The 18,381-nt window shown below is 35.8% G+C and overlaps 1 protein-coding gene across 11 annotated transcripts in view; it reads right to left on the bottom strand.

Annotated features, from left to right (window-relative positions):
• Positions 1 to 18,381, bottom strand: part of SLC10A7 (solute carrier family 10 member 7) — a 214,323-nt gene that overhangs the window by 168,399 nt on the left and 27,543 nt on the right. The window contains exon 5 of one of the 11 annotated variants that reach the window (XM_032855577.1): positions 11,043 to 11,253. The exons of 9 other annotated variants lie outside the window; for them this stretch is intronic. In XM_032855577.1, the coding sequence (XP_032711468.1) occupies positions 11,236 to 11,253 (18 nt within the window). In that variant the 3' untranslated portion in view covers positions 11,043 to 11,235. Of the gene's footprint in view, positions 1 to 11,042; positions 11,254 to 12,143; positions 12,444 to 18,381 lie in introns of those variants that run through there. One more of the 11 variants, XM_032855575.1, reaches the window with a different exon arrangement.

Below are 18,381 nucleotides of genomic sequence, written 5' to 3'. Positions count from 1 at the left end.
CATCTGAAAAAAGCTGAAAGAAGTATTGTGGGGAGGGAAAACATTTATAGAGGAGTGGCTCTTAACAATTCTAGTTAGGATCGGGGTTTGGAATAAAAGAATCATTCAAGGCATTTCTACAGTTTCAGAAAAGCAAAGGGTGAATGGGGAATACAACCAGAAGGGCAACATAGTCACCAGAGAGGCTAATAGTTTCTAGCAGGACAGAAACCAACAACCCCTCTGGGGCTGTTTCTTTTATTCTTTCCTATAAAACACCTCACCCAGTCTTTACTTCTCCAATGCTGGCCTTTCTGAATAACAATGTGGGGAGGGTATAAAGAGGTGTGATGGGTTGGTAGAGGTAGGAAGATGGTCAGGAGAGGCAGAAGTTACCTCTGGTGTCAGAGAGGTTGTAAAGGTAAACTCAGCAGCTTCACAAAGCTGACAAAGGGCACATGGATAATGCTTTCTTGAGAGAGTACTAAGTAAAGGTAAGAGAAATTAATGTATACTGGGATCCACAGACTAAAATCCGAGTACTATAATACTATTATGGTACATTATTATATGGACCCAATTATTCAGTAAATGAGCATTTGATGAATTCCTACTGTGTTTAAGGAACTGCATTGTTATTTTTTCCTTTTTCTTTCTTTTTTTTTTTTTGTTTTGTTTTGTTTTGTTTTGTTGTTGTTGTTGCTATAAAATAAGACTTCTGTCCTTAATACCTTTCAGCCTATTAGGGGCTACCAGATGTGTCAAATCTACAGCTAGATTAAAGAAAACCAAGCTATTGGACAAACATTTATATAAACCTAATAGATTCCATGGATTTTCTTCAAAGTAGACCTCGTTTAAAACAGAGTTTATTTACTCTGTGATGGGCTTCTTTTAATGTACAATGGTAATATTGGGGGCAGATGTAGAACTGGATTCTGACAACAGGTAGTGAAGCAGCCTGCACTGCTGGTTGATAAAAAAGGAAAAAAAAAAAAAAAGTCACACTCCTTTGACTCTTCTTTACCTATCTCATGGTCTTATTGCTTCCTCTAATGCCTTTTCTTCAAAATATTAACAAGTTAACAACTATTGTTCAAACTTAATGCATTATTTAAAATCCCATTATTAAGGAATGTACTTGACTAGAGCTCCTCTTGAAATATTTTTAGGTATAAGTCAGATTCTGAAATTTTATATAATGCACACATTATATATAGTCATATACATAAATATGTATATATTCATGTGTTCACATATATATTCACACACACACATATATATGGATATATATATATACACACATATCTACATATGCCCCAAACACACCATATATGTAACCAACTAAATGGGTAATATGAAGACATGTTATAAAAGAATTTTGCTATTACTACAAAGAATTGCTTAGACAGAACTTGTTCCTTCTCCCTATATTCTGTATATGTATGGTTAAATGTAAAATTGCCTTCCAGAAAAGAGTCTCTTTTCCAATATAGCACAAAGTATCTACCTCAAACTTTAACACAAAATTTTCAATGGAGTATTAAAATGATTAGTGGATCATTTTTAAATCATGAGAATTCTTCTCACCGGATGTATGGTTAACATAGCCTATGGATCCTATAGTATACCCAACTTTCTATATTTGCTGATCTTGAGAATCTCCCTAAAGTTCCTCCTTTTAAATCAGCAAAGCATTACTTAATGCAGGCTGGTCTGTGGATATGAAACATGCACTGACACTAATTAACAATGACCATCATTTCTCAATTTCTCAATGAACCAGGTACTGTGGACACATCATCTTTACATACATCTTCTAAGTAAAAAAAACACAAGAGATATAGTTAAAATAATTCCCAGCTATATACTGCCATTTCTAATTAGTTTAAATAAACAAATGTGTTAGACACAGTTAAACATACAGAAAATATTTGTAAATTTTCCAAATTTAGGCATCCACTAAAAGCATTTACAGAAGCTGTCTAGAATATTGGCCAAGTAGATTTTCTTTTCCATTCAATTTGCTTTTAGCATTTGAAATATGGCTTATTATAAAACTAATTGTTTAGGAACATACGCTAACATTAACCCTTTAAGTTAAATAATGTCTATCTGAATATTTTCATCTCAAATTCTGGTTGAAGCTAAAGTCATTCCCATTTGTTGAGGCTTGGTTAAAAGAAAAAGTCTACAGGAAAAGACAGAAAATCTTCAAACCATTGAAAGTATACAGCTATAATATTAAAATAATGGTCTAATAGTTGAAAATGGTAATTGTTATAATAGCAATTAAGTATCCTTATTATGGCAAGCATTTATGACTACTCTGTCAGACTTAACAATTTTTATCATTATCCTCTCATTTAAAAATCATATTATACCCATTTTAGAGTTGAGGTAGATGAGAGGTAAAGCAATTTATCCAAAATTAGATAACTATTAGTTAAAAGAGCCGGAATCTGTACAGATTTAGGGACAAAAAAGCCCACACTCTTTTCACTAGGATATGGTGTCAACATTAAACACCTCAGCTGAAAACAACATGCTACTGCAATTTGAACCACCATTCATACCAAACTCTTCAACCCAAGAAAATACCCTCCATCCCACCCAACCATTTCCTCACTTCCACCTCCACTCACTCCCAAAAGGTTTATGCAGTTTTCCAAAGCCACACCAAAAATAAAGGAAAGTAAAAGTGACATCAACACAAAATATAAATCCTTCAGCGCCTTAAAAAAAAAACAAAAAAAACAAAAAAAAAAAACTTTCCCATAAAATACAGTGGGATAGGTGTAGGACGAGTATTAAAGAGTAATGAAGGTACAAAAAAACATAATACTATCAGCACTCCAGCTGGGTACCAATGTGTTAGAGCATCTCCGTTGAAAAATCAATCTAAGTGCCTGTTTTGGAAAACACTGCCATGTACTATATGGCAGTGTTGGGAAGGAGAGCAAGCCCAGAAATTAATTAAGAAATGAGTGGTTTTACAGAGTGCTATGAGAGAAAAAGAACTTTCTAATAAACTTTCTCTCTATAGAGTGAAATCTTCCTACAGATTTCCTTCCCTCATTTACATATCTGTACAGGCCTATTCTTTTTTTTTTTTCTCCTTCCTCCAAGCCCCTTTGCCCTTTCAATCATGAAGCATATTACTCCACTGTCAGTGCAAAGCAGTTCCTAACAACAGGGAACCCAGCTGGGATAGGAAGAGGGCAGCAGGCTCATGCATTAACATAATAATCCAACTGTGTTCCCATAGGCCCTTAGGGCAGACAGCATATTAGGTAGGCCTCCTGTGCAGACCCTGGCGGAAGCTGCCTGATCACCTGCCTATCAACCTGTGGCAGCCACAGCCAGCTCAATAGCACCAGCTCCTGCCAAGCAGTGGTGCCCAATTACCTTACTACAAAAGACAGAAATCCATTTTTCTATGTCTGTTTAATGTACTCAATGCATTTCCTTATTTACGATGTGAATCTACGTTTCTGCTCCATTTCCGGGGGATTGACTTATTGCTTTTTAACTTTTGGAAAGTCTAGTTGTCTAAAGGCTATATCGCTGCAGTAGGCAGGAAATGAGACTGAAAACCAAATTTCAAATACCAAAGCACAGGTTGGTAAAGCTAACTGCTTGGTCATCAGTTGTCCAGAGTGTTTTTTCCATCGATACAGAGGACCAGAGTTGTGGGGAAGATCTGAATGGCTGTCATCACTATTTCCTTAAGGGGACAAAGGTGGGGGAAAATCCTATACCAATGTCTTCTTGAAATGTATATTTTTTTTATATTCTAATCCAAGCGTATATTCTAAGGTTCTCACAAAGCATAAGCTTTTGTGTACACTGATCCCCTCATGAGAAAAGTGCATGGATCACTACAATTGGCTGAAAGAGTAGAGAATCACAAAAGACATAGCAAAACTATTTTTAAATCTTAAGTTATTGAAAACCAAAAAAAAAAAGCTCGCCCATTTGTATGCTTTTTACTGTTTGCATATATGAACTGCATGTTTTATTTTAAAGCTGCTCCATTCCTAGAGTCTTTGATTTACTCTATGTATGTGTGGTTTTCTTTCTAAGCCACAACACCTATCAAATAAGGAAAAGCCAAAGGGTATATTCCACTAAATAGATATGTATATATCATCTTTAAAACATCATAAACAGATGTTTGAAATTATAATTCACTTCACTGAATTAAATACAGTGCTCTCATTCCTTGATAAAATTTCCCCTTACAAAGGTTACAAAGAAAAGGCATAATTGGACATTTATGGGGAAAAGGTACTTTTTAAAGTATTCCAAATGATGCTATTTAAAAAGAGCATGAGGCTACCAATTTGGCTAGGGAAATATTTTCTACTGATCAAGTGTTTCTTTAAAAAAATGAGTTTCTAAGCATGTTGTATTTTGGGTTTTTTGTTTTTTAATGGCTATTTTAATAAAAAATGAATCCTCCAGTCAAACAAAAGTGCATTTATCTAACATTTCTATGAATTTTAAATGTTAGGAAACTAATACTATTACTAAAGCCTACCAACCTGATGTGCTTTATGTGCACTCTATTAATTAAGTAGAAATTAAGTATCAAGGGCAATATCTGCACATGGCACTGATTTTCATGGTCAAGGTTACCTCTGTGCATTATGTTAACAGATGATGGTGACCATTCAGCAACTTATCAGTTCTTTGGATTACTTCCATATACCAGACAGGGTTTTATTCAAGGTAAATGCCCTCATCGTAAACAAATTTGTTTGCTCTTTACCAAACAACCCGGGAAAAATTCAAATAAAAGAAGGGGGAAAAAAAAACCCTAAAATTTTCTTTTCTGTTATTAAATCCTGAGCTATTTAATGGTCTCTAAATAATATACTATATTATTTGTTGATGGAAGTGAAAATACAAAATACTAACCTCAATAATAAATATTAATGCTTATATATGTCTTACACAGCAAAATTATACATATCCCTTTTTGATCTTTTGGGGATTCCAGAGGCTCTTTATTCTTCATAAATTCTTACATTTTGACAAAATGTAATGCATCTTCCAAGTCATTAAATACAGAAACTTGATATTTGATTAAAAAACAATCAACAATAGCCATGTAATGACAGGATAAATTGTAGTCTAGACTTTACCATTTTAATTCCTTCAAGGGGTAGGCTTCCACTCCAGGGTAAACAAAAGAAAAGCATTTATATAAAATAGAAATCTAGCTAGTCCATTAGTAAGAACTTGATTTTCACTTAAATAGTTTGTACAGGTTTGTACAGCTAGAATAATTTAGCCTCTGAGGGACAGCAGAGAAGGAAATAAGGCACAGGAAACTGTAGTATCATTTCCAACATGAACGATTCAATTTGAGATCCAGTTAGAATTTAAAAAAAACCTAAACATAAATGGAGGAAGTGTTATTTTAAATTTAAGTGGGAATATACAGAGGTAGAAAATGATGTGAAAGAATCTGCAGCTATATTTAAGTATGATAAATCAACTTTTAAGTCTGCCCCCTGCCCTCCCCATAGCAGCTTTTCTTAGGCTGTATGATCCTATTTGAAATATACCACATCTTCATTTTGATACCACTAGAGCATTCCCTACACTCCAGAGAATTACCTAGAAAGGACCCTCTTCTATTTGATTCTTAAGGATTTTAGCTACCCAGTTAGTTCAATTTGGTCGTGTGGATATGGTGTCAGAGCTGGTTTGCAGCTAGTATATTTTGACATTTTTGCCAAGGATAAGATTAAGTATGAAATAGCAAAATTACATGTTAAAATAGATGCTATTTTACTTTGTTTCTTCCTGAATAGCCCTTCAGCTGTTGAGGCACATACATTTTTCCCCAGGCAAAATCCCCAGGCTAAAATAACTAAGCCTCATATCTTCCGGAAGCCCAGCTTCCCAAACATATTCTGAGGTATCTGATTATCTATCGGCTGTCGTTTCAGTCCATATTTAATCGTGTAAATTTTACCCGATAAAGGAAAAACATGCCACTTAAAACATGTCTTTCTTGTCAAATGCTCATACTGGATACAATCAATGACAATACTTAATTTTCTATTCCTTCTTTTTAAAATGTTGTTCTTTGTTTTAGCAAGAGTGAAAAGTCACAGGATTCAAGAACTAATCATTTTTGTACTCCAAACATAACTTTCCCTCCAAAAGTGCCCTCCCAAGCAGTGAGCTACCCCTCATTTGCCACCAGAGAAAAGACCCTCCCATCGACTAAGATCTAATCCTATCACGTTGCAGCCTCAGACTCTTGGGCAACTATGTGTCAAAGACCACCATTTTAAATTGTGACATGTTCTGAGGGCTGTCGCTCCAAACCACAAGTGAGGAAAAATGTTCCTTTAGAAGTGAAGAAATTCAGGAAACAAGTAAAAAAGGTAAATAAGTAAATAGCTCTTAAGATCTTTCACACCATCAGAGATTAGAAAAAAATGTTTAAGACTGCACACTTAACCTCAAAGCTTTTAAAATTAAGAGAAATTAAAATGCATATTGAATCATCACATTCTAACAAAGCCAACTTGATTTATATCGCATTTTTATTTAGCACATAATTCTATCACAAAAAGTTTATAGATTATTACCTCAATACCCGCTCAAGTACTAAATCATTACACATTAAGTTATTAAAAGAATTTTTAAAAGAGAGCTTAATTGCCTGTTCTTACAACTTAGCTCTTATTTTGAATCAGAACCCATCCTGGAAAGCTTTAGAGAGACTGCTGAAACAGAATTAAAAAACAAAAGATGAAAAATAGAGAAACAAAATATGACTGGGTAGAGAAATACATAATATACAAAGAAATCTATGAATAAGGAAGGTAGTGGGAATAAATAAAAAAGAAGAACTAGAAAACTAACACTCTTCATCTCCTTACATTGGATAATGCTTATTATTTGAAAGTACAATTAAGCACTTCTCTGTACACAGTGTTGTGGGAGATGCCTCAAGAGATGATACTCATAGTAATGGTCCGTAAGGTAAATGGGAGGAGAGGGAGAAAGGTGGAGATGGAGGAGAGCACCAATAGTCAATGAAGCAACTTAAGACAACTACATTAACAGGTGAGCCACCAGCAACATTGGCAACTTCGGAAAGATAGGGAAAAGGGGTGTTCCTTTTAGTCTTCTTAGCAAATCCCTATTTTAAATGTGGGTATATACACAAGCATGTGTGTCTTGGGGGTGAGGGGGAAAGCGGAGGAAGTGAGGAGTTCCTTGAAAAGAGGAAATAAAAACAGCCCCCTGAACCACAACAGAATAGAAAGCTCCTTCTACCACTGGACTTTAGTCCTGGAACTAGGACTCTCATTCCTTTGGATCAAATCCTGCTACACAACCAACTCCAAGGAACTGACAAGAACATTGTGATGCTGGGAAGTGTTTTGTTACTCTGAATACTACTTGTTTAAAGTAAGCCATTAACTGAAGCTTAGAAATGTTTATGGCATAGTGGTCGTAACTGACTCAACTTGCACTCAAAATAGGAAAACACATAAGCAGACTCTTGTGTGATGGTATATGGTATTGTTGACAATGGGGTAGCCTGTAAGAGAAAGACAGGTGTAAAGAACAAAAACACCGATCATCACACAAATTCAGCTCTTAAAAAAAAAAAAAATACAGTTGCCTCTCTATTCTTTGTACAAGAAGACAATTTTATTCTTGCTTCAATACTTAAATCTAGAAGCAAAGAGATAAATCAATTAATCCTTACAAACTGCTCCTAGGAGCTTCATTTTCCTCAAGGAGTTAAAAGAAGCCTTGACCACCACACAAAGAATATGAAATCTCTGCACTATATTGCTAACACATATCTCCAATTAGGTTTAAAGACATTTTTACAGCTTTTATGCCAAGTTTATATTACTAGATGTTAAAGAATGTGTTGTAGCACTTAAAAGCGCTAAAGCTGGCTCTTGATAACAATGGTTTATGATTATATCTCATGGAAAGCAGGAATAAGGCTTTTACACAATTTTGTTGTTACACGATGATGCTGAACAGAAACAAAAATAAGTGGCAATGCCAACCAAAATCTTTTGTTCTCTCTTTTGATACTCTCATCTAGAGGCTAACATATCAAAAGTTATAATTAGATTTTTACCTATGCCTTGGAATAAATTCAGCTAAAAGCCTTTAGAAGCTTTAGGATTAAAACAAACTCAAAACAGCAAATGTATTCACATTTTCCAAATCCATCTATGTCTCTGCAATGTAAAACTGTATCTATAAAGCAAACAGGTAAAGGATAGCAAGAATTTTCAATTAGCATTTCATTATAATACCAATGCAAAAAGAAAGAGGTCAACTATTAATAAGGTACAGATTTCCCACCACTGGGATTTATTCTGAATTCATTTTAAGACCAGGAAGCTGTGATCTAAAAATCTCCACTCTAAAGCAGTTAAAAGTTGAAATAATTGTACTTTTAAAGTAAGGATTGGGGCTTTAAGAACAGCTCTTCATACATTAAACCATGTAGTTCCTGACTCTTAATTTGTAATTTTGACTTAGAACCCTTATGCCCACTTATTTCATAATAAATGGTTATATACTGGATAGCACATCTATTGTGGGTAAGAAGAACAGTGCTTAGAGATTTCAATCAAGCACATGGGTTCCTTTTCATTTCTCTTTTTTGGTATGTACACTTCTCAAAGCCACACAAAAGAAAACATATCAAAAAAGAAATATACTCACTAAAATTTAAGGTTACTCCAACAAAAGGGTTAATTAGGGAAACAAATTTTCTCAGACTGCTAATAATGGGAATGACACATACTATGTGCCCATAAGTAATTCTCAGGTATCTTTGATCTTCAGCCCCACGCGGTTTCTGTTGCCTACCGTAGCCTGGCCTCTGGGACTCTCTCAGAACCAGACATCTGGCTACTTTGTTGTTTTAGACTAATCTCCTCCCAGGAGAGCTCAAGAAATGACACCAGGCAAGGAGGGTCCTGGCAAGGGAAAAAACATTATGGTATTAGCAAATTTTTTTTCCGAGTGGACGGGAGTATCAAAATTGTCTTCAAATTTCTACAGGGGTCTTAGAAGCTCTTCTGTTCTGTGGTTTTACTCTGGCATAATTTTAATAGGGTATAAATATTATATCTATAAGCCCATCAACTATCTTCAAGAACTCACTGAAAGTAAATCACAGAATCTTACAACGTGTAGGAGAAAGTTGTGGGGAAAAATACAAATCAGATTAATTCTTCACCCATCTATTAGTTAGGGTTGGGTGATGACTGATAAAACAAAGATTTTAATTGTCAGCTTAAGGGTTACACCAAAATTGTGGGATAATGTCTAGGATTTGCAAATACAGTTGCATACCTCCTCTTAGGCCAAATCCCTATCATATTTCTTCTTTTAATTGGGATTTTTTTGAAAGAATCTTAGCCACCAATCTACCAGAAGGTTTTTATTGAAGTGTACCTCTGTAAAGTGTCTCTGAGGAAACCAAGAAGGAGCAAGAAGAAGTGATACAAATTGAAACAACCAAACAAACAAAAAAAAAAAAACACAGTTAAATCAAGGACAAATGTTTTTTTTTGAAGCAATGGAAGATCATCAGTATTTTCCTCAAGGCAACAAATAATCATCAATATCTTAATTCCTTTTTAGGGATTTTTGTTCAATCCTAAAAATGTATACATTCTGAGAAAGAAAAATTAATTTACCATTTGTTACACAAATAGAATATAAGCCAAGTGAGAAAAGTGCTTCATCTGGGAACTTTAATATTTTATCCTAAAATCACATTTTATCTATTTCTAATATATTCAGATAATGCATGATATCAAATGGTACACTACAATATGACATCTATGTTCTTATACAGAATGACCAGAAATTCATCAGATTAGCTAAAATACCTAATACATTTATCTCTTATGTAGTATCTGTTAATATAAAGTCCTTGTTTTAAGTTTCAACTGCCTTTATAATATTAAAAACACCAAACTATACAGTGACTTTTACCTTGGGCTATATTTCATAAATTAACGATTCCAATATCCTATTTTATCATAACACCATCCACTCTGTTAACATCCATAGAATTACCACTACAGATGAAAGTTTTCAGAAGATAAATGTAAAAAAGACAATCTTAAGCAGTAATAATTCATTTGTGATTAAATAATTCCCCAAGTAAAGCAAAGGACTTATTATATTAGTGTGGAATAAGCAAGTCACAAAAAGACAAATAATATGATTCCACTTAGATGAGGTTTCTAGAGTAGTCACATTCATGGACACAGAAAATGAGAAAGTTGGTTGCCATGGCTGGGAAGTCAGAGGAATGGAGAGTTATTATTTAATGAGTATGTATTTTTATTTTGGGAAGATGACAAAGTTCTAGAGATGGATGGTGGGGATGATTATACAACAATGTAAGTTAAGTGTATTTAATGCCAATAAACTATATCCTTAAAAATTGTTAAAGTAGTAAATTTTATGTTAGGTATATTCACCATGATTTTATAAAATTACATCAGATACAAAATAATATAAAAAGTCAAAGATAATGAAAAATCAGAGCTCTTTTATTTTGCATATCTGTCTTTGACCAAAGATGCATAAATTTTATGAGAAGATTACCAGTCACACTTTAATACACATATTCTTATCATCATCACTCAAGAAACACCACCACCAAAAAAGCACAAAGTCAGTCTCGGAACACATTAGCTAAAAGGATTCCAGAAAGAGTATTTCCAACAATTCTCCTAAACATCCAGAGTTTTGTACTTAGCACTAGGAAATACTGCTGCTAAATAACAAAACTATTACTCAATATTAATCTGCATTTCCAAAAGAATCAAGAGAGAGAAAATTCAAGGCAACCAATGAGATATTTTTTATAATACTGTACACTATTAAGTTATAATGGACCCAGGAACAACTACTGCTCTTCAAGTGGCTTCGAAATATTATATTATTTTGAATTATATTCAGGGTAGTTCCAGTATTAAGCATACTTTATCATATCCGATTATTTGAAAATTATACTCAGATATATTACATTAATTGTAATCAAGTTTAGTTGCGTACAAAAAATCACTCCAAATAACAGTGCTTACACAAGACAGGTATGCTCTTCTCTTTCAGGTAAAAGAGGTCTGGGGGTAGGCAATCCAGGTATAGCAGCCCCACAGTCAAAAGGACCCAGCATCCTATTCTGGCTGCTCCACTGTCATTAGCAGGCCATCTCTCAATCTAAGACCTCTCTTCAGCCTCTAGCCATCAAATCAACATTCTAGTAAGTGGAGAGAAGAAGGAAATGAAGGCTGCACCACCCACTTTTAAGGATAGATCTTGAATGTGATATGCAATACTTCCATTTACATTTCACTGGAAGTTTATGACCATCAGAACACCAGAAATTTAGTTACATGACCATCAGAACACCAGAAATTCTAGTAAATACAGTCTCAGCTGGATGGCAATGTGCCCAGCTGAAAGATGCAGTTCTATTCTAAAGATGAAGGGAGAATAGGCACTACAAAATGACCAGAGGTGTTTGATACATATATTAACTAGAATATTCAGTTAAATACAACTACTATTGTATGTAAATAAATGGGTTTTCTTTAAAGAGAAAAAAATCCATTACTATTATTTGTATCTAATTAGTGTAATTTATATAAAACAATGGGATTTGTTAAAAATCACCACGATGAAATTTAAAATTTAAAATTGGGTCAATTTGGGGTGCCTGGCTGGCTCAGTCGGTAGAGCATGCAACTCTTGATTTGGGGTCATGAGTTTAAGACCCACATTGGGTGTGGAGTCTATTTTAAAATGAGTAAATAAAATAAAATTGGGCCAATTTGAGAAAATAATATCCAATTGAAGAGACAGACATAAGGAATCAATTCCTTTCCTTGCAACACAGTGAATTTCCTTTATTTCCTTAAGTATGAATTGAACACTTACTAAATAAATGAATTGGGCAGATTCTCCCAATGAGTTAATATTCGGTGTTGGCTTAGACTGAGTCAATGCAGAAACAGAATATAACTTAGGTATAGACTTAAGTCAGTGATTTTCCATCATCCCACCCCCATCCTTTGCCACTACTGGGGTGGGGGTGGGGAGTGTTGGACAGGAGGTAAAAGAGTGAAAATCAGGATAACCAAACCAATTCCCTATTAGACCTTAACACCCAGACCAAATGTAGAATTATTTCTACAAAATCATACAAAAAGGAATTTAAAGAGATTAAATGATTTGACTCTGACTAGAGATTTTAGAGTTATAGTTAGAGCTCAAGTTCCTCTCAGTTGGCCATCTATCTCCTTGACTTCTGCAATATCCAAATAAAGCTGCAGTGATTCATTTTGAGAAGGCTTAGGAAGCAGCACTTTTGTGCTATGGTGAGAGCAGTGAATTGTGTAAGACTGATGAATTACGGACCTGCATCCCTGAAACAAATAATACATTATATGTTAATTAATTAAAAAAAAAAGAGTAGGTAGCTGCCTAGAAGAAGGCTTGAGGGTACAAGACAGCAGCAGGCTTTAGGATGGGTCTTGTGGTCACAGCAAAGCAGTCACACATTAGTCACACATTCTTTTTTTTTTTTTTTAATTTTATTTAAGATTTTTTATTTTATTTATTTGACAGAGAAATCACAACTAGGCAGAGAGGCAGGCGGGGGTCGGTGGGGTGGGGAGCAGGCTCCCTGCTGAGCAGAGAGCTCAATGAGGGGCTCAAACCCAGGTCCCTGAGATCATGATCTGAGCCAAAGGCAGAGGCTTAACCCACTGAGCCACCGAGGCGCCCCTAGTCACACGTTCTAAAGGAAGCTTCCTAACACCTTGGTGCTGAGGGCAGAAGGCCTCATGGAGTCCCAGGGACCCTGCAAACACCTGCTATACACCGCGCCAGTGTGAAAGGTAATCCCCTGTCCACTGCTAGAGCAGATGGATCAATCCCAACAGCTTCTATAAGAAGAGACAGTGTTATGAAAGTACATGTCTTTGTCATTATAAGGGCAGGTTCAGGATTTGGAAACCTGAGATGTTCCACTCTAGGCTGAAATAGAGTTATGCCCCAAGGAAGAGACCACACAATGACGAGATACTGAGGACTGTGACAATAAAAAAGGTGCCAGAGGACCACACAGAGACCTACTAACAGTCCAGCTTGGTTAAGACCAGTTAGTAGAGGAACTAAAATTCATCAGAAGAAAAGAGGGAGAGATAATGATGAAAGATAAACAGGAGCAGGACAGGAATGAAAAAGGGAAAATTTGAAAAGATAAAGGCACAGATTTTAAAAATACAAAAATAAAAATGAAGAAGCTTTAAAAAAAAAAAAAACCCGTAGACTATCATAGTATTCTCTCTTCTCTCTTCCCAGCCTTTTGAGGCAAAAAAATAAATAAAAATAAGTGAAGCACTTTAAGCAAGGAAGGAAAGAAAATACTAAATGTTTTTTCAGGATCATGTTTTTAAAGCAAGGTGGAAAATACAGTTAACTCCTAACCCCCAAAGTAGTAACATAACATTCAATAAGACAATCTAGTAATTAACTCAATTAATTTATCAAATAGACTTCCTAACAACAAAATTTTTAAAAGCCAATCATCTAATGGCAGTAACATATTAGCGAAATAACTATAATGTTTTGTAATTTGCAAAGCATTACATGTATTCACGTGTTAATTTAACCATTTAACCAATTAACACTGAACAATATGTACCTATTGTCAGAAAATATTTTCTATAACCTAATCAATAGCATGGATTTAAGGAGGAAAGTGGGTATATATTAATAGAGTTTCTAACATTGAAGTTAATTTTTTTATCTTTCTTTAAATAACATTTAAAGAAAAAATTAAATAAATTTTCTTTAAATAACATTTAAAGAAAAAACGAAAAAAAACTACTGTGTCTTACAGTTTCAGATGCCAGCTAGAAAGGGGAATATCTGTGGCTGTGTGCTAGGTGGGATTGGAGTTTGGGCCTATGGTACCAAAACAAATTCGAAAGCCCTCTTGTGTTTGAGGTATGGAAGGAAATCTCCGATATGGTTACACCTTCTCAGCTGGCAGGGAATGGAAATTGCTGAGCTGAATTTGAAGCTTCTCCCTGTGACTAGGGCAGTGGTGATCTTTTCCTTTAAGTCCATGACCACCGCAATGCATACAGCTTTGGCCCGACCTGTGCCACAGACCCACCCACACCATATTTACTGGGCCCCTGACATGGGCCAAATACTGCACTAGAACCTATACAGCTGTAAATAAGAAATACGCATTCCTTTCTGTCAAATGGAAGAAGCTTCCGTGAGATGCAGAGGCCTTGGCTAAGTAAGCTACGTGTGCCGTGATGGGGTGAATACCACAGGGCCCTGGCATAGAGACGGAAAAGCTTCTCAAAGGGAGACCTGCAATCAGGTAGAAAAATCAATGCCTACTCAACTTCGGAGGGATCATTTTTTATCCAACTACTGGTTTTTTGGTCTATTCATAGGTCAACCCTTATTTTTCTGACCTAGGTAGCTGGGGCACTGAACCGTCTATAGATGGAGAGCTTTCAGTGCACCTGTCCTAGCTCCAGTGTTAACTGTGGGACTGGCCAAAAAGGGAAGGATATGAACAAAGGCACTGGAAGCAGAGTGCCCAGTTTACAATCACGCCCGATCTGCTCCTTTTTGTGACGTTTTTTCATCTATAAAATAGGGATAATAGCACCTTACTCAAAAGGTTGTTAAAAGGGTTAAAGGAATTGATGCCTGCAAAGCCCTGAGCACAAGGACTGACACATCTCGTGCCCTATCAGAGCCCTGGCTCTTACTATTTTGATGACAGGCGCTTACTATCGTTGCAGTGGTCTCTTACTGTGCGGGTTAGCAGCTAGCTAAATCCACTTAGGGCACAGGGATTGCCCACAATAATAGTGTTTTCCAGATTGTGCATTGCTATAGTTCTGAATCATTCCACCATCCTGCTGTGCCCTTTTTTTATCCCTCCAGGTCAGAAATTAGGGAAGTGCAGAAAAATGCTAGCATTTCTTCACATTCCTAAAGAACTTTGTAAAAATCTGCAGTTAGGCTCCTTCCAACCAGTGAAGAAAGTCTCCTTTATTTAGCAAACAAGCTTCTAACTCAGTTAACTTCTTTCCTCTTTCTCAACTGATAGTCAACTTATAATGAATTGGGCCTTAAGTCCTAAAACTTCATCAACCATAGGCCAACTGTTTCTTAAAGTAGGCTCCTTTTTAACCCTCAGAAGTATTTCAAACACAATTTGAAAATGAAAATTTTTTAAAGAGTACATAATTCCTCCCAAAAATTCTATCTTTGCTTATCTACAAAAAGATGATGATATCCCAACAGAATTCACATCTCTTTATAGACTACTTGAACACAGTAGATCCTTGTTTAATTTTAATGCCAGCTCTCATTTTTCATATGAAAAAGTGACTATGTACCCCACCTTTTTTAAAAGATTTATTTATTTATTTATTTATTTTTTTTACTTATTTATTCATGAGAGACAGAAACAGAGAGAGGCAGAGACAGAGAGAGAAGAAGGCTCCCCGCTGAGCAGGGAGCCCAATGCAAGACTCAATTCCAGGACTCCAGGATTGTGACCTGAGCCAAAGGCAGACGCTTAACCGACTGAGCCACCCAGTCACCCCTGCACCCCACCTTTTTGAAGGCAAGTGTGCAAACACATAGCAGAATAGCTGGTAAGTAAAACTACTCAGGAACAGGAAATATCACACCTTGGAAGAACAAAAAGAATAAATGCAGGCCAACAAAGGCAGAGCACAAGTGTAATGAGTATTTACAGTGGCTTATTTTGATAAGGACTTAATGTAAACTCAAATGAGAATTAAGGTATATTATTCCCTCTTGTCCCTGATAAGGAGAGCCACAAAAATTCAAAAGTGTTTTTCATAGGCTAACTCAATATGCATTTTAAAAATATGAGTATGTATAAATATATAAATATGCTTTACCTCCTACAGTTAATTTCTCAGACTGTTTTCCAGAATTAAACTATCATGGTACTATTTGAGAACATGTACCATTTTCAAAACAGTGTGAACTTAATGTAATTGTAATTAGACTGGAACTTTGTAATAACACTGTCTTAGAGTCAATGTCTGAGCATCATTAAATAAGCAACACTACAGAGCATCAAATGAAAACTTCCCACAATAAGTCTCTTAACTACAGCCACTCTGGAAAACAGCATGGAGGTTCCTCAAGATGTTAAGAATAGAGCTACCCCATGACCCAGCAATTGCACTACCCAAAGATACAGACATAGTGAAAAAAAGGGGCATGTACACCCCGATGTTCCTAGCCGCAATGTTCACAATAGCCAAACTGTGGAAGGAGAAGAGATGCCCTTCAATAGACAAATGGATAAGGAAGGTATGGTACATATATACAATGGAGTATTATTCAGCCATCAGAAACGATGACTATCCACCATTCGCATTGACATGGATGGAACTGGAGAGGATATATGAAGTGAAGTAAGTCAAACAGAGAAAGACAATTATCATTTGGTTTCACTCTTACATGGAACATAAACAATAGCGTGGACAACCATAAGGGAAGGGGGTGAAATCCAAAGGGGGAGAAATCAGAGAGGGAGATGAACCATGAGAGACTGAGGACACGGAGAAACAATCTGGGGGTTTCACTGGAGAGTGGGGTGGGGGTAGGGGGTAACAGGGTGATGGGTATTGAGGAGGGCCTATGCTGTGATAAGCAGTGGGTGTTATACTTAACTAATGAATCACCAAACACTGCATCATGGACTATTGATGTATTATACAGTGGCTAACTGAACTAAATAAATAAATATTAAAAAAATAAATAGACAGTCCCCACCCCACCTCCCAAAAAGAACTTAGACTTTGACACAGAAATAATGGCCAATAAATATTACATGTATTGTTAAATAGGTAAATATACAAATAAATAAAATGTATTTGTATGAATGAGAAAATATGTCTAATCTAGACAGAATATTGTTCCAGTCTATCCCACCTTATTCTAGCACAGTAAGTATATAAAAATATCCTTGAAGGAGAGATTGAGAACACAAACTTATGGAAATTACTGTCAGGTAAGTGACTTCATCGTTGTTCTGAACAACTCTGTTGGGACCATTATATGACTAGGATGAAACTGCCCCAAATCCTCCTTTTTATTATGGATACCCTTGTACAGTATTAAAAGGATCAGAGAAAAGGAGTTCTTGAAAAGAAATTTCAAAAATGTATTAGAGAGCCAAATACAAGCAAAAACATCTAATAAACGGTACGTGTCATGACGGAGGCACAAAAGAAGTACAACGGAAGGCAGGAAATATTAGTTCTGACTGAGCATCTGTAAAGGCTTCTAGAAAAGAAGTGGTATTTGACTTAGACCTTGACAGATAAGCAGGACTTCATATGGCAGACATGGAGGATGAAGAGATCTGTACTGCAGGAGCAGACTGCTTGAATGAGCTGACCACAAACAGCAGGAGAACTGATCAGGAACACAAAGTTCCCAAAGTGGTCTGAGGGCCAACACCAAAGGAGACATCTACAAATGACAGATGGCCAGGAACCCCCCTGCGAATAGATCAAAGGCCAATAAGTTTGTCTAGAGGATCAGAGGAGCTGACTCAAGAGGAAATATGGATAGTAGGTTTCCACTACAGTTTAGGAAAACATTTTTCAAACTGTAGTTCACAAAATCAATTTAGTGAATACTGCTTGGCATTTTCTTTCTAGAATGGAAGAGAGAAAAGGAAAAGGAAGGGAAGGAATGGAGAAAGGTGGAGGGGAGGGGGAAAGGAAGAGGATGAGAGAGAGTGAATTACACAATAGAGTTACTATACTTTGGGAACTTTTCAATTTCTATCTGTGGGCTGTGAAAAAAAATGAAAATCACTCATTTAGAGGGCTCTGCAAATCCAGTATCTCTTCATTTGATTAGAACGCAGCTCAGTCCCACTCAATATATTCAGACCATTAGTTTGGATCCAAGTGTTCTTGGTCATGAATAACCTGCTTGAAAAATCTTTTGCACTAAGCAGGATGTTCTCATTAGGTACCTGGGAGACACAATCTGATGTCTTCATAATGTAAGTTTAAAGGGATCATTTTCAAAGTTTGTAGCAATGCAGTAAAAATTAAGCTTGATTCCTTTAGTCTGATAGATGCTGAATACCTCCAAATGAAAAATACATGTATATAATATAATCCTTTTTTATGAAGCATATAATCTCATAGGGGAAGTTGAGAAAACATAAAGATCTACAATTAATGCAATAAAGTTGCATTAAACCTTTCATTCCCAGAAGGTAATCTTGAATATCTGACTAACATTTCAGGTTATGGT

The sequence above is a fragment of the Lontra canadensis genome, unplaced genomic scaffold (genome assembly GCF_010015895.1).
Source record: "Lontra canadensis isolate GAN:19392208 unplaced genomic scaffold, GSC_riverotter_1.0 scaffold10, whole genome shotgun sequence".
Taxonomy (NCBI): Eukaryota; Metazoa; Chordata; class Mammalia; order Carnivora; family Mustelidae; genus Lontra; species Lontra canadensis.
Note: the sequence above shows the minus strand (reverse complement) of the source record. Positions and strands in the feature narration are given on the sequence as shown.